Genomic DNA, 17,499 nt, shown 5'->3' with positions numbered 1-17,499 from the left:
TCAGGCAGATAAGAAAGCAGTCAAATATTATTTTAAAACCAACTGCCCTAACTGGTCTAGTATGCATCTTGTAGAATTGAGGAAAGTAACAGTTTACATATTTAAAGGTCACCAGAGGAAAGATGAATATAACAATGATTCAGTAGAGGCATTAAAGAAAGAAATTAATTTTTTAAGAGAAGAAATTGAAAAAGAAAAAAAAAGAAAAAGAGGCCATAGCCTCTTTGTAAGAATCCAAAAACAAAGCAACAAGATTTTATTTATGTGGAAAAAGAAGTCACTTAATGTCAAACTACAGAAACTGGAATCAGGTACTCAATAACATAAATTTTAGGAATAATAGTAATTTCAGAAATAAGAATAATTATAGAAATAAAAATAATCATAATAAACAATTACAGAAATAATAACCCAGTGAATCAAATCAAGACTTACAACTATATATCCAAAATGGGGCTCTTCCACACTATACTCAGAGTGGAAATCCCTCTAAATGTGTGTGTATATGGGGAAATCCCCAGAGAAATGACCAAGGATCTTTATGAAGGTCTGAGAGGGAAGAAAGGACTCTGGAATCAGAGAGTAAAACCTTTGATTTCCCAGACCGTGATATCTTAATACCAATTATCCCTGTCAATTCTCCCCCACATAGTGATGAACTTCATAACCCTGAAGGTTGGAAACACAGATTATGATTGTCTTTTAGACAATGGAACTTCCAAAACAGTTTTGGTGAGTAAACCTGATTCCAAATATAGTTCTATTGGTTCTCTAAATGTAGTAAGTATATCAGGAACACCTCCAAAGCTTTTCCCTCAAATGGTATCTGTGGAACCCCTATCAGTAGAACATTCTTTTCTTTTAATGCCTGGTTCCCCTATAAATGTATTAGGGAGAGACCTTTTATGTAAACTTAGAGCCACAATAACATGCTCTCAAAATGGTGCTATGATGCTAGAATTTCCTGAGGAATTCTTAAATTTGCTCCCTGTATTTCTTTCAGACAGTCAGGAGGTGAAGGAGCCTCCCACCTTTGAAATGCCAGCCGATATACCTGAGTCTCTTTGGGATACATTGTCTCCCGATGTTGGCATACTTAAATCAGCTTTTACTGTTCAAATTAAGACAAAAGATGGCCCACCTCCATCCTTTCCTCAGTATCAAAAGAGGCAGTTGAGGGAATTACACCAGTAATAAATTCACTAATTGAGGAAGGAATAATAATTCCATGCAAATCCAAATATAATACACCCATTCTAGCTGTAAAAAAAGCCAGAATTAGGCCAGATGGAAAATTTGTCTATAGATTTGTACAAGATTTAAGGACTGTAAATAATCATGTCATAAAGAGACATCCCTTGGTTCTAAGCCCAGGCACAATTATCTCCTCTATTTCTAGCACAGCCACATATTTTATTGTAGTAGATTTGTGCTCAGAATTCTTCTCAGTACCAATTCATGAAAATTCCAGGAATATATTTGCCTTCACCTGGAAATGTCCCCATAGACATGGTCCAGATTATCACAAGGGTTTATGGGCAGTCCTACAGTGGTCTCACAAATTTTAATACAGGATTTAGCAAATATTAAATTTTAGAATAGCTGTTTGATACAATTTGTGGATAATTTGCTCTTGTCCTCACCAAATGCCACAATAGTCCAAGAAAATAGCAAACATATTCTTTTAGAACTATATAAGAGAGGCCACAAGTTCTCAAAGGCTCAGTGTTGTCTCCCCAAAGTGGAATATATAGGGTTCATTTTAACTGCTGGTGCCTGCTCCATTTTCCCTAAGCACATTGAAGATATTTAAAAAAATTAAGCACTCCCTCCATTAAGAAACAGTTGAGAGCAATTTTATGAGCAACAGGATTTTGTAGGCAGTGGATCCCTTGTTATGGGGAAATCACTAAACCCCTTATAACTCTGACAAAAAAATTTCAGTCTCTGAACCACTTAGATTAGAGCCAAAACACCTGTCAGCTCTTTCAAAATTAAAATCAGCTATCCTGTATGCCCCTGCTCCAGGCATCCCAGATTACAAAAAGCTATTTACTTTATATGTACACAAACAGAGAGGGGTACCTTTAGGTGTTTTAACTCAAACTTTAGGATCTGTTCAACATCCAGTTGCTTACTATTCATCCCAGTTGGACCCAGTAGCTTCAGGAGCACCACCATGTATTAGAGGCATAGTTGCCATAGCTTTATTAGTAACTAAATCTGCTGATTTAGTATTGGGATGCCCATTAACAATAATGTTCCCACATGAAGTCAAAGCACTGTTGCTAAGGTGTAGAACTCAAGCATTTTCTGATCAAAGACTCACAAGGTATGAGATACCCTTTTTAGGTAATGAGAATATTGCCTTAAAAAGCTGAGCAACACTTAACTCTGCCACCTTGCTTCCAGATTTACCAGTCTCAAGAGAACCATTACACAGTTGTGAATCTTTAGTGTCCATGGCTGAAAAGTTTCAAGATAATCTCCTGGACACTTCTTTAGACAACCCAGACTTAGCTTTATTCACTGATGGGTCTTCTTTCTTGAGGGATGGCATATGCTACACTGGAGCTGCTGTAGCCACAGAATTTGCCACTCCATGATCAGCTTCACTGCCCTCAAATATAAGTGCTCAAGGTGCAGAACTAATAGCTTTGAAATATGCCTGTATAATTGCCAAAGATAAGAAGGCAACAATTTCTACAGACTCTAGATATGCATTCAGAATATGTCATGCAGGTGTGTGCTATGGCTCCAAAGGGGATTTTTAACATTAACTGGAAAATGTATCACAAATGCAGAAATCATTAATGAAGTTCTTTCTGCTCTCCAACTACCTGAAGTACTAGCCAGAGTTCATTGTTCTGCCTCTATAGGTGGAACTGACCCTGTCTCTAGGGGAAACCACCAGGAAGATACTGCAGTAAAGTTTGCTGCTTCTGAAGGACCTGAATTAATATTAACTTTGGCAACTAGTAAAGAATTAGACTTATCCCTTTCCTATAATGAACAAGAAGTGGAAAAATGGAAGCAAAAGTTTAAGGCAAAACAGATCAATGGAGTATGGGTGTCATCTGAAGGAAAACCTCTTCTCCCTAGAAGTTTTTATCATCAAATTTGTTCATCCATTCACAAAAATGATCACTTTGGTACCCAGGGCATTTTAGACTCTGTTAAAAGAGTATGGATAGTCCCTGTCATAACTACCATAGCCTCTAAAGTGTATGCAGCCTTCCCCACCTGCCAAGCATATAACAAACATGCCTTTCATGGCAAAGCGTTTGGTGGGCATGCTTTGGCTTACACACCTTTTGAGCATCTGCAAATTGACTTTATCACTATGCCAAAGGATGGACATTATAAATTTTATCTAGTCATAGTAGATCAGTTGAACAGATATCTGGAAGTGTTTCCTAGTGCCTGAGCCACAGCAGCTTTTGTTGCAAGATTATTCCTCATTTTGGTCTGCCAGTACATATTGATTCAGACAGGTGAACTCATTTCACCAATTCAGTTCTGTCCCAAATTTATTTGTGTTTGGGAATCACTCCCAAATTCCACATAACATAACATCCCCAGAACTCAGGCTAAGTTGAAAGAATGAGATCTTAAGACTATAATTGGAAAATTGTGCACTGAGACTCATTTAAAATGGCCTAAAATTCTCCCTCTGGCCCTATTTTATCTTCAAAAGAGGCCCAGGAGAGATCTACACATCTCACCATTTGAGATGCTTTTTGGACATCCTCCCATACAGGCTAAGTCTTTTTCACCTGTATAAACTTCACTACTAGAGGAGGAACACTTCTATTGCTTCCTATATATGGAACTTGCAAATCAAATTGTGAGAACTCCATGAATCCGGAGCTGCAGTAGAAACAGGACCTATAGACTTCTCACTTCATAACCTAAACCCAGGAGACAAGGTATACATAAAGAACTTCCAGCTCACTGGAGCAACTCAGCCTGCCTGGGAAGGTCTGTTTGAAGTATTGTTAACCACTCCAACAGCTATCAAAATTGGAGAAAAGGACTCATGGATTCATTGCTCATATGAAAAAAAAATACCTTCTATCAATACTGATTGACTTTATCCTGTCACATGCATTGGAGATAAAAATCATAGACAAGTGGATGCTGTTTTGGCTGACACATTAAATTCTTGAATTTTTTATTATTGTTTATATTTTCATTTGCAATAAGGATATTTGACTTTTTTCCTTTCTTATTTTTTTTACTTGAAGTACATATAATGAATATTAATGTTTTGAATTTTGAAGGATAAATTTACAATATCTATTAGCTCTAATATCAATGCATACCCAAAAGTCTTAGACTATGGAAACCTGCCATTGCTTGATAAATATTGTGGGACTGTGATTAATTACTGTGTTTGATTCCAGGAGAAGGGATCACAAAAGAGCCATTGTACAGTGCAAAGAAGCACAAGGTCAAGGAGATCAACAGTCCTTGTGGGATTAATAAGATCTGTGCCAAGACAGAGAACTTGTTTGAGATTCAAGGTGGTGGCTGTTTGACATATATCAGACACAGATCTTCCCCATGCCACATTCCAACAAGTACCTTAGTTTGGCTGCCATTTTGGCTCCCCTATCCCTGAGAGTGAAGGTGAAATCCGACCATGGAAACATACTTCCCTTTTATGTCAAAATCTAGACCCTTTTTTCTCTCTTATAGTACGGCAACTTTCTGTAGTTCTGGCTGCCAATGGATAAGTGTTATATTACTGCATTTGTCCTACAGACCTGTGAGACAGAAATCACTTTAATTGGGCCTTAATACAAAGACTTGTTAGGGATTTATTCTTTTTCACTCAGAAATTTCTATATGCATAGATTTTGATATTTTGATTTTGGTTTTTTTCTCCCAAAATTTAATTTTTTCTTCTATTTGGTTTTTTTTCTTTTTTTTTCTTTTGATACTTGATTCTTATACCCCATAACTCGACCATGTAGCCTGAGTTGATCCAGGTGTTGGTCAACACCCTCCTCCTGGGGGATTGTATAATTTTGTAAAATCCAAGATTTAAAAATTTTTTGAGAGAAATTTCAGGAAAAGAAGCTTGCTAACTCTTTGAATCAAGAAAGCGAATTATTTGGAGGACGTGCCATAAAGAAACCTACACTGCATCAGAAGATCCAGAATGAACTTTGGGATGTAATTGATTGAACTGAAAAGGGTTCAACATATTTATTCTGAATGTAAACTCTTAAACTCTTATGCCAAAGGGGATTGCCCCCAATTGGCTTTTTGTCAATGCACCTATCAAACATTGGTTTTGCTCTCTCTCTCTTCTATTTCCTTTTTATCTCCAACTATTGTAGTTTCCTCTTAGAAAGTACTATATTGTATGTACTGTTAGCTAGAATATCTTTGGTATAAGCTAGTTATGTTAAATGATTCATTGGAGAGACTAATCTCCCAAAGAATCACAGAGGGTGTTATGAAAATAGGATTAAATCTCCCCTTGCCTATTTTAGCTAATCAAATCAAGAACTTAAAGTACACCTACTTAACACCAAATAAGAGAGTTCAAGAGTCACTTACTGGAGTAAATTCACACTTCCAAAGGTCACTGCCCCCACCTTGGGCAGTGCTAGGCAAATTGAAAGACTGTGATTGGTTCCCATAAAGTGGGGGAGCAACAGGAAGTGATATTGAGAAAATGGCTTTAAAAAGGCCAGCTGGAGGATTCATTAATCACTCTGCATCAGTAAGCAGGAATGGAGGAGAAGACTTTCCCTGGATCCTGCCTTGGCTTTGGAGGAGGCTGTTCTGGTGGAAATCTGGCTGAAGACACCACCAGGACTTCTGGCGAAAGATTACTATACCCTTCTAAGGCAATATTATTTAAGACTTCTCATATTTAGCATAAAAACTAAATTTAAACTCTTGTATTATATTGGTTCTTGTGTAACTAAGCATCTTATCCTTTATAATCCTCCTCACTTGGTATTTCCTTCAAAGACAAAAAGATGACAGGGACCAGTATGTTCCTTTGAATTAATGGCATGGAATCCAGGAAAGGGTGATAAAATAAATTGGACTCTGGAGAAAAGGTATCAAAACTTATTTACTTTGCTCTTTGATCCCTGGTGTATGGAACCCCACTGGGATAATATTAAGGAAAGGACTGATCACAGTCTAGGTTCAGATCTAGTGATCAGAGAATATCAGGCCCAATCAGTAACTAGATCTGGAATGAGGGGTGAGGGGGTGCTTTACCATTTTAATACCCACTCTAAGAGGACTAGAATCTGTATATTGGAAACTACTCAGACAGATTGGACTTCAGAGTTTGAAAGGTGAATTATCTTTTAGAAATAAAACCCAGAAATATGTCCCTAGCCTCCAGTTTTGGCTATTCCAGAGGCTATTAATCCTCCTTACCTTCCACAAGACATTAGGGGGGGGAATCAGACAAAAAAAAAAAGGATTTCCATATTGGAGCATTGGAACCAATGACTGTGAGGCTCCCATTGGTTAGACTAGGCATTATCCTCTATTTTCTCCTCCCAGTCTCAGTATTGATTTTGCCAATCCCTTGGTCATCCCAGTCAAACCCAAGGGATGAGAATACTTTTATTCAATTGATCAATGGTCTTACTGTGACTTTCAACCCCACTCAGTGTTGCGTATGTGGAGACCCAATGGCAAAGAGCTCTTGGCCCTGGACTGCAGTTCCACTTGCACCCAGGTGGATTCTGAGCCCTAAGGCTGAAGTATGCAATGGGACCTCCCCTCTGCAGACAGAGCAGCCAGAGCATGCCTGATCCCTGGTAAAAACAGAGAAGGGGATATATTGTCTAAATAAGACTAGAGTTCACTTAGGGAAAGGCAGTTGTAATTACACCTACAACCTATTAGACGACAAGGTGGTTAGGATAAACTGCGGTCAGTATCTTTCATTATATAATGCCTTAAGGTTACTTTTATCTGAGGGAAGCAGGAGGCCATGCACCAAAGCTCTGGACACCATTATAGCTTTCCATATTACTATGGCTATAAATGGTAAACCCAAGTGTAAGGCAGTTGGGAAACAAATGTCCAAAGTAACTCAGATCCAGTACGATGATTATGTATCTATTGGGGATAAAGGGATAAACAAAGTTTTCTAGCTGATAAGGAAATAAGGAAGTGGCAGTGGAAAATATTGAATAAAACCCAGAAAAATCTACTATTTTTGGAGTCTGAATAAAGTCACCAAAGTACCAGGGAAAGACTCTCCTATACATAATTATATTTTCAGCCCCAATTAGAAATGTCAGTATGGGGTCAAAAATGAGACCCAGTTTTACCATGGACACCCATTTGGTGATCTCCCAAATCCATACTTTCCCTTCCTTACTAGAGAACAGCAAGCCTTTAAAGAAACCAGCCTTGAAAGGACACTACTAGATATGTGGCAGGATAGCCTATACATATCTGCCTCACACCCCCCATATACTCATGGAGGAGACCTATTAGATTATAGGCGGTAGTGGGCTATATTGCTAAAGCTTTGGAGTTAATTATTTTTTTAATAATTTATTTATTTAGAATATTTTTCCATGGTTACATGATTCATGATTTTTCCCATCCTTCTTCTCTCCCCTCTTCTGGAGCTGATTAGCAATTGCACTGGGTTATGCATGTGTCATTGTTGAAAACCTATTTACATTATTCATAATAATGTAATAAATGCAATAAAGTGATCTTTTAATGCCCAAACCCCAATCATATCCCCATTGAGCCACTGGATCAATCATGTGTTTTTGTTCTGCGTTTCTACTCCCACAGTTCTTTCTCTGGATGAGGATAGTGTTCTTTCTCATAAATTCCTCTGGATTATCCTGGATCATTGCATTGTTACTAGTAGAAAGTCCATTACTTTCAATTGTACCAGAATGATTCAGTCTCTGTGTACAATGTTCTCCTAGTTCTGCTTTTTTCACTCTGCAGCAATTCTTGGAGATCATTCCAGTTCACATAGAAATCCTCTAGTTCCTTTCAGCACAATAGTATTCCATCACCATCATATACCACAATTTGTTCAGCCATTCCCCAAATCAACGGACAATCCTTCATTTTCCAGTTTTTTGCCACCACAAAAAAGTGCAGCTATGAATATTTTTGTAGAAATATTTTTCCTTATTATCTATTTGGGGTACAAACCCAGCAGTGCTATGGCTGGATCAAAGGGCTGGCAATCTTTTAAATCCCTTTGCACATAATTCCAAATTGCCCTCCAGAATGGTTGGATTAATTCATGACTCCACCAGTATTGTATTAGTGTCCCAATTTTTGTCACATCCCTTCCAACATTCATCACTTTCCTTTGCTTCCATATTGGCCAATGTGCTAGGTGTCAGGTGGTACGTCTGAGTTGTTTTTAGTTGCATTTCTCCAATTAGGAGGGATTTAGAACACTTTTTCATGTGATTATTGATAGTTTTGATTTCTTTATCTGAGAACTGCCAATTCATATCACTTGACCATTTGTTGATTGAGGAATGGCTTGATTTTTGTATAATTGACTTAGTTCCTTATATATTTGGGAAATTAAACCTGTCGGAGTTTTGTAATAAAGATTTTTTTTCCAGTTTGTTGCTTTCCTTCCAATTTTGGTTACATTGCTTTTGTTTGTACAAAACCTTTTTAATTTGATGTAATCAAAATAATTCATTTTACATTTTGTGATATTCTCTATCTTTTGATTGTTCTTTTTTAAAAAAATAATTAATTTAGTTATTTAGAATAACCCTTTCCTCTTCCCTCTCTCCTCCCTGACCTGACCAGCAATTTTGGAATTAATTACTAAAGACCAAATGACCCAGATGAGAGAGGCTATATATTTACACAGGCTTGCTTTGGATTACTTGTTGGCAGCCAAGGTAGGGTATGTGGTAAATTTAATGTTAATAAATTAATTAAAAATTAAACTGTTGCCTCCAGAGTGATGACAATGGGAGAGCTATCAGAAACATTACATAAGGCATCAGGAAGACCTCCCATGTACCATTATAGAAATGGAACTCTTGGTTTGATAGCAGCTGGTTTTCTTGGCTTTGTGGGAGTTGGTGGAAGCAGCTCTTTTTCTTCCTGTTTTGTGCTCTACAGACTTTGTTAATAATTCCTTGCTTAATTCCCTGCTTTATAGGATTTATTCAAAGCACAGTTTAGAATATGCAGCAAATAGTTACTAAACAATTAGATGATAAGAAAGAATAGTTTATGATCCTGAGAAGAGTTTAATCTTTAGACTCTATGGGTCAATACTTAGACCTCAACACAGAGTCAGAAGAAATTTATAACACATTGTGTGAAGGAAATTATTGAGGGGACTTTGATCACAAGGATAGAATGAATGGAAGCTCTGGTGTCCCCTGTAGTGAGCAGGAAAAGCCAGCAATTGAGGTAAGGGATCAGGAGGCAAGAGGCAGGCCTGCACTGCTCCCTGGGCTGCCAGGCAAAGGAGAAAGGAGACAGTTGGCTTACTAGGCTTGAAATGTGAGTTAGTGGGTGGAGAGAAAGTTTAATAAATTGGGGAAAGACAGGATTTCAGCCTCTCTACTTCAGTGTCTGTGCTGCCTGGGGGCCCCACATGGCTGCCTCAGAAGAGCAAGCTAAATGGAGAAGCTAGAAAAGTAATCCACCTCCACTCTCTCTCTCATCGTTCTTCCCTACCCCTGTCTCTCAATAAATCATAAAATTCATGGCCAGTCTCCCAATTTTAATCTAACAAAATGGAGTGCAAGGAGTCCAATCAACAAACAGAAAAGGGGGGGGGGGGTTGTGAGGAGAAAGAATTTTTAAAATGGTAGACTTCTCTCACAAAGATGCAAAATGGAACCAAAGTAGGAAGAAGGCCAGCCATGTCACCAAAGTTTCAATCAAAATTAGTTACGTTTCATGTTCCCAACCCAAGCTCCCCAAATTTCATTAGCCTAGACATGAACTTATAGGCTATCCCCATTAAAAAGGTTATAGAATATTCAGAGAGATCGGTTTGAAACAATCCTTGTTTTGATTGTTTAAAACCCACTTGAATAATTAGGATAATTGGTTTTGTAAATTGTAAATAGCTAGGTTTGGGATAAAATGGTAACTCTCAAGAAGCCAGCCAGTGGTTAAGGAGGAGAAAGACCATCTTTGCTAGGGACTACGAAAAAAAGAACCTATGTACTCCCTTTCTTTGTACTTGCTGACTGGCTGTAACACTTACAACACTGGCTCCCAAGTACCCATTCTTGTGAGGATGACCATGAGTTCAAGATTCTTTTGAGGAGGTAGTTATTCCTCTCACCTTTAATCTGTTGTTTATGTTACTTACATATAGAAGTCAAGGAAGCTAAACTATGAGGACAAAGCAATGGCTGTTTACAATAGAAGAGAACAGTATTCCTGAGAAAAATACCAGCTTCTCTCCAGTTCTTTAAGTTCATTTCAGGGAGTAGAGAGAAGTGTATCTTCTCTATTATTTGCCCATCTAAATTACCCATCTGCTATTGTAAAACTGTTCCTTCTAGAAGGAAGCAATACCAAGTCAGTACTTCAGTTGACGATTAGATGTGGCAAGAAGCACCAGAGATGTACCAGAGATGTGGAGCAACAAAACATTGGTCTGAGGAGGCCAGCAAGCTGTGGCATTACTGATGTGCAAAGGGTATAACTCTGAAGCAATACAACAGGTGGGGAGGCAGCCCAGTGAACAATTACTCATTAATTATGTATTAAGTACCTACTGTGTGCCACATACTGTGCTTTGCTGGGGCAAAATATAATTTCTTCCCTCAAGGAATTCAGTCTAGTGGGGGAAATAACAAGCAAGCAAACAGGTGCAAGAAAGCTATATAGTAGAGAATGGATAAGAAAAGATATTTTTTAAAGGAAGGCACTAGAATGAAGTAGGATTGAGAAAAGGTTTCCTGAAGATGGAATTTTAGTTGAGACTTGGAGGAAGTCAGGGAAGACAGGAGGTAAAGATGAGGTGGAAGAACATTCTTGGTATGAAGGACAAACAGAGAAAATGGCCAGAACAGAGATATGGAGAATCTTATTTGTGGAACAGCCATATATCAATGAACTGAAGGAAGCAACTATCAATGGACTGAAGAGTAGTGGGTGAATATGAGGTATAATAAGATGGGAGAAGAGGAGAGTGGGAGGGAGAGAAAGGGTAGGTTACAAAAGGCTTTTAATGATAGGATTTTTGCATTTGAACTTGGAAGTGATAGGGAGTCCTGGGTTTTATAGAAGGGTTACATGGTCAGAATTGTGCTTCAGGAAAACTAGTTTGGTGGCTGAACGGATGACAGATTGCAGTACAGATAGACTTGCGTCAGACAGATCTGCCAGCAGGCTATCAAAACAGTCCAAGCCTGAGATGATGATGGCCATGCACTAATGTGGTAACACTATCAGAGAAAAGGGGGTTCTTTTCAAGAGATATTGCAAAGATGAAAACTGAAAGCCTTGGCAACAGATTGGATGGGGAGGGTAAGAGTGAGGAGGCAAAGATTAAACCTAGATTGGATGGTGATGCCCTTGGCAGTAATAAGGAAATCTGCAGGCAGGGAGGTTTTGTATAATTAGAAATCTGTTACCCTTTTCAAAGGATATGTTGAGTTTAAGATGTCTACTGAACACCCAATTTGAGATTTCTGAAAGTCAGCTGAAAATGTGTTACTACAGGTGTAATAAGCAAAAGATGAAATGACTGAAGAAACAAAGGTTTGTTCTTGTGAGTATATCAGTTTATTAAGCAAAGTATGCCAGCTGCCCAAGAAATCAGGACCAAGCCCCTTTCTCAGCTTAGTGATGGACCTGGAATATAGGGGAGATAGACAAAAGTCTATCTAAAAATATATACACTAAAAATAATGAATGAATTGAGATCAATTAATTAAAAGGAAATAATATAATATTAGTTGATCTGATTTCTAATTGGATGAACGATTAGGGACAAGTTAGGAGAAGAAGAATGAACAGGTACAATTGAATTCAGGAAAATAGGTGTCCTACTCCTCCCCAAGTGTCTGTAAAAAATCAAAGGAACATGGAAACAATAACTGATTGATCAGTGTGGGTCCAGTTTTCAGATAAGGCAGATAGGTTGCTTGAGATAGACAATTATGAGAAAATCCTTACAGTATTCTTGGGATGTGACAATTTCTGGTCAGCATAATCTAGGTCCTTGGTTAAGGGTCTTTAAACAGCAGGTAAAGATGGTCCAGTTTCCCAGCCATATAGGGCTAGGTTCAAACAATACAACAAGGTTTCTCCCAATTCCCACAACTGAATAACATTTTCACACAGGACAGAAGTTGGACTTGGTTAATAATTAAATAGAAGGGCTCTAGCTCCAGAATTGACTCACAAGATAGAGTCAGTGTGTTTCACTCAATTCCCACAATTAACCACTTGGTGTACTTCACTTTTTTACAAAAGTCAGCAGAAAGGTTAAGACAGGATAGGTAGATTTGATAACCACCAATATCCAGACAATAATTAAGTCCACGGGTGCTGAAAAAATTATTAAATTAAGTAGTACATAGAGAGAAGAGAGCCCACCAGAGGTGTTGTGCCAAGTGCTAAGGATGCAAAAAAAAAAAAAAGCTAAAATGGTACCATATGGACCTAGGGGTTCTCTGAGATGATGAGAAAGTTTGAGAAACTCATATGGAGTACAAAGAGTGATCCTTAGGTAGTCTTCTTTGAGCTCCATTAGCTATTTACTTCCTCAAAGGCCCCTATTTGTACATTAGTAATCTCTTTTAGGGAAGCTCCTCATTAGCTCAAGCTAGTTGCTCTGAACCTGTTTTCTGTCACATCCTAATTCAACATTCATCTTACCATTATCCATTAGAAAACAGTATGGCTTTCCTCATTCTTTTTTGTATGCGTGGGCAGGGCTAGGCTATGAGCTTCCAGACGTCTTGGGCACAGAAAAAAAAAAAGGTGTAGGGGGTACAGAACAAACATTTATTAAGCAACTGCTATGTACCACATAGAGAAGAAAGTATTACATGGATATAAATTTAGTGATTTGTAGTTTAAAATATTTCTTTTTTTGTGAGCTAATTAAAAAATCACCTTGTATAAGCTATACTTTTTTATTTCATTTTTATTATGCAAAACACACTTCCATATTGGTCATTGTTTTAAGAACACACTCATACAAAACCAAAACCCCCAAATAAAACCATAAATACACTGATATGAAAGATAGTATGCTTTGATCTGCATCAATCCAACTCAAACACTTCTTTCTCTGGAAATGAATAGCATTCCCCATCATAAGACCTTCAGAATGATTCCAGACAATTGCATTGCTGAGAGTAGCCAAGTTTTCACAGTTGATCATCATATAATATTGTTGTTACTGTGTACAGTGTTCTCCTGGTTCTGTTTATTCCAATCAGCATCAGTTCATGCAGATTTTCCCATAACCTATACTTATTTAAGAGAAAAAGAAACTGAACCCTGAAAGGTGGTGACATTTCTAAGGCCATACAGCTACTTAGTGGTAAAGACAAATGAAGACTCGGGTTTCTGGAATCTCAGTTTAGGGGTCTTTCCACTATACTTTTGTTACCTTGTTAGTTATTGAAATTTTGATAGAACCATTTTGGAGAGAGTATAGACATGAGAGAACTTGAAACTAGAGTAAGAATTCATTTTTGAAAGGTAGCTTATAACTAAACATTCCTGTGTCTGTGACAGAAAAGGCAGCACTCAATCAAAGCAGACTCTCCCACTTCTCTAGATAAAATCTAACCATTTTCAAGTGGCTTGTGGCAAAGGCCTGGGGAGAACAGCAGATAGCAATTCAAGGCACCAATAAGAACAGAAGCACCAAGAGAACAAAAATGAATACCAAGAAGAGGTGTGTAGCCATTCCCTGTCCCATTGAATTTATAATCTCTGTCAAACCGGTGACACATTCATGAGGATGAGGTGAAGATCCATGTTTAGTTGAGGAAAGAGAAAGATGAAAATTCAAATCAGTTAAATTTGAGGTGGTATGGGGTATACCAGATTTAAGTGACAGAAGTTCCATATTCAAACTTTTATGATTTATTTTTCACATTTGAATGTCAGGTTATGTCACACAACCAAAAATTACTTTCTCTGCTTCTTGTGTTTTCTATAAATCATAGGCAACTTTAAAAATTAGAGGAAGGAATGTTGTCAGATTGTTCCTTTACTGGATTACAGGATCATTAAAAAAAAAAAGATTATTTTTCTCTTCCCTCTCCTCTTATCCTCCCTATGGCAATAGAAATGGGGAAAACTTCACTTAGGGAAAGAAAACTTAGGGAATAAAAGAATGATCTCCATTTTATAGATGAGAATGGCAAAAAGATTTACTAATAGTAAGAACATTTATATAGGTCAATTCAAAGGAAATATGATATCTATAGCTTCTAAACAACTTTTTGGAACTCATCTCCTGGGAAGATTCCAAGAAAAGAAGACATCCTAAGCTCCTTGAGGGTAGGGAATTTTTTGTTTTAATTTAACTGTGGTGATGACAAGCAATCTGCTATATTGAAAAGAATACTAGACTTGAAAATAAAGACAGCCTTGGGTTTAAATTCTGACCCTTTAGTAGCTGTGATATGGGCATATCACAACCTTTCTGATCCTCAGTTTCATTTGTAAAATAGGGTTAATACTACCTGTACTGCCTATAGACAAAGTTGTTGGGCGGCACAAAGGAAAGAGATAATATATGAAAAGTTCTTTCTATGTTCACCTCCAGAGAAAGAACTGATAAAAATGAACAAGACTATCTCTCTCCTCTCTCTCTCTCTCTCTCTCTCTCTCTCTCTCTCTCTCTCTCTCTCTCTCTATATATATATATATATATATATATATATATATATATATGTCAATTGATGTCTTCTCTAGTGCAGGAAAGAGATGGAGAGAGGTAGAACTTTAATATAAGGTTGTTTTTTTGTTTTTAAAGAAAAGCCCTTTGTAAAATTAAAAGTGCTGTATGAGTCAGTTATTTACTATAGGGTAATCTAATATGCTAACTACAATCCCCAGAAACAATCAACCAAACAACCAACTAAGAAACTTAGAAACTAAGAATCTTCATACTGCATTTTCTATTGGTATCCTTATAGGCTTCAAAAAACAAAACCCTAGGGTAGCTAAGTGGTTCAGTAGCTAGAAAGTCAAGCCTGGAGACAGCAAGTCCTGGGTTCAAATTTGGCCTCAAATGTTTCCTAGTTATGTGACCCTGGGCAAGTGATTTAATCTCAATTGCCTAGCCCTTACCACTCTTCTACTTTGGAATCCATATCAATTCTAAGACAGAAGATAAGAATTTAAAAAAACAAAACAAAACAACCCAGCACTTCCATTGTTATCCTCCAGGTCATATTTGTAATGGGCCATGCTATAGCCCTAGAGAGTAGAGTCTAGATTTTAGGAAGGCAAAATTGATAAAAGGGTTGATGATCACTAGGTGATGAATATTTTTTTTTGGCCATGGCAATTTATGAAAAATGAGTTAAATCACAGTGGAGAGAGTCCTGATACAATGAAATCATAAATACTTGAAGTATCCTATATTATTTGGCAGGATTGTTGAACCTATTGTAATCCTAACCCCTGGTCCCAGGAATGAAACCTGGAAATGGAGCTCAGAGCTTACCAAGGTCACTATCAACATAAAAGAACAGCCCCCAGAAAAGCCACTACATGTACAACAATGCTACAGGACTTTCAGAAAGAGTAAAAATCTGAATTTAGTTCAGTGCTTAGGGCTTGATCAAAGGGCCAACAAATGCTACATGAAACAAACACACCAATAAATACTATTAACTGATATAAATATTAAGTAGTTGAGTGGGTTCTGAATGTTTAACCTTTCCTACTATCTACTCTATATACAGGGTCCTTTTTTCCTCAACCTTTCTATTAGTTTCCCCATCTCCAGTACTTGAGGATTCAATATTCATAATATACTATTTCTCACTTATTAGTTTATGTATTTTAACATATGTTTAGGCATAGACTAGTTATTTGCTCTCCCCAGACTCTGGAATTCATACCAGCTTCATTTTGGAATCAGAAGCCTTGGGTTTGAATTCTGGCTTCATTAATTAGCAAATCTGTGGGCCTCCGTTTTTTCCCTCCTTAAAAAAAAAAGGCGCAGAGAGGAGTGGATAGTGGATAAGCTTTCTCAAGTAGCTTCAAAGCTCAAAATCCTATGATTATTAACTCTACTATTGTATTTCTTTACTTATTTCTAGTACCCAACAATCACCACCACAAAATAAAGGAGATGGGGGGTTCGCCTTTCCATTTTTTCATTAGATTAGTAATTTTCCTTTTGCAGTCCTCTAAACTGCAATGTTGAGTCAAATTCTAACACGTTCTAGCCTTTCTCTTCCCTCTCCTCATCCCTCTTCACTCTAGGTTGGTTTAGGGCCTTTGTCTAACACTTTACTTCTCTTTTGGACCGTTTCAATTGGTGTAAAACAAGAGGTCTCTGAAACACAACTGCCTCAACGCCCATCCCCACAGTACACCCTTTTCTCCCCTCCGGTAGCAAGGGTGGTCCAGAGGAAAGAGCTAAGACTCTGGAATCACATCAGACGGCGTGGGTTCAAATCATGAATCTGCCAGGGCCCCTGGGAAATTCTCGTAAACTCTTAGGGCCTCAGTTATCTTCTCAGTAAAATTAGGTGACTTCACTAAACGCCACCCCCAAGACTAAAAAGTCTAAACCTCCTAAGGAGCGGTTAAGTGCTCTGCGAAGCGGCGCGCAGGCGCAGATGGTAAGGCTTGATGCGTGGGGACGGGGCGGGACTGGCCTAGGCTGAGGAGGGAGGAAGGAACCGCTCCCAGCAACTGCGCTTCTGATTGGCTAAGTGCAATTTCAGACCGCAGCCAATGGGAGCATCACGCTAGGAACGCTCGGTTAGCAGGCTGCGCCTGCGCGGGAGATTTGAATCCGGCGGCTGGTGGCAACTTTTCTATACATTTTGTGTGTTTGTTCGCGTAGGGAGACCATGGACGACCGAGAGCGTGCTTTGCTGTGAGTCCGGTTGGAGGGGTTTTGGGGTGGAGGAGATGATACAAAGATGAACCATGGGAGAACGGGTAGATTTCCTTCCTAAGATTAAGAACTGGAAGCTTCCGTTTTACAGATGAGGAAACGGAGGCCCAGAGAGGTGAAGCAGCTTGCCCAGTTTCGTACAGGTAGCAAATGACACGTTCTTCGAACCCAGCTCCCCTGAGTGCAGTAGGGACGAAGTTCTCAAGTAGCCTGTCGGGCCTACAGCACCTCCTTGGGGTTAGGGGTCGACCTTTTGTTGTTGTCAATGCCGGAAGCTCCTCCTTCCACCGGAGTCCCGCTTTTCCCTTAGGGCTAAGGAATAGGGGTTAAGTGACTTGTCCAGGGTCTCACAACTAGGAAGTATCTGAGGCTAGATTTTAAAACGGGCCCTCCCATCTCTAGGCCTGGCTCTC

At 38.4% G+C, this 17,499-nt stretch overlaps 1 protein-coding gene across 2 annotated transcripts in view; it reads left to right on the top strand.

Annotated features, from left to right (window-relative positions):
- BUB1 (BUB1 mitotic checkpoint serine/threonine kinase) overlaps positions 1 to 17,499 on the top strand; it is a 107,622-nt gene that overhangs the window by 28,437 nt on the left and 61,686 nt on the right. The window contains exon 1 of one of the 2 annotated variants that reach the window (XM_007476962.2): positions 16,909 to 17,065. The exons of the other annotated variant lie outside the window; for it this stretch is intronic. Within the exon in view, the coding sequence (XP_007477024.2) occupies positions 17,040 to 17,065 (26 nt within the window). The 5' untranslated portion in view covers positions 16,909 to 17,039. Of the gene's footprint in view, positions 1 to 16,908; positions 17,066 to 17,499 lie in introns of those variants that run through there. 2 annotated transcript variants of the gene reach the window in all.

This window comes from Monodelphis domestica, chromosome 1 (genome assembly GCF_027887165.1).
Source record: "Monodelphis domestica isolate mMonDom1 chromosome 1, mMonDom1.pri, whole genome shotgun sequence".
Taxonomy (NCBI): domain Eukaryota; kingdom Metazoa; phylum Chordata; class Mammalia; order Didelphimorphia; family Didelphidae; genus Monodelphis; species Monodelphis domestica.
The sequence above is the reverse complement of the archived record's forward strand: the minus strand, read 5'-3'. Positions and strand labels throughout refer to the sequence as shown.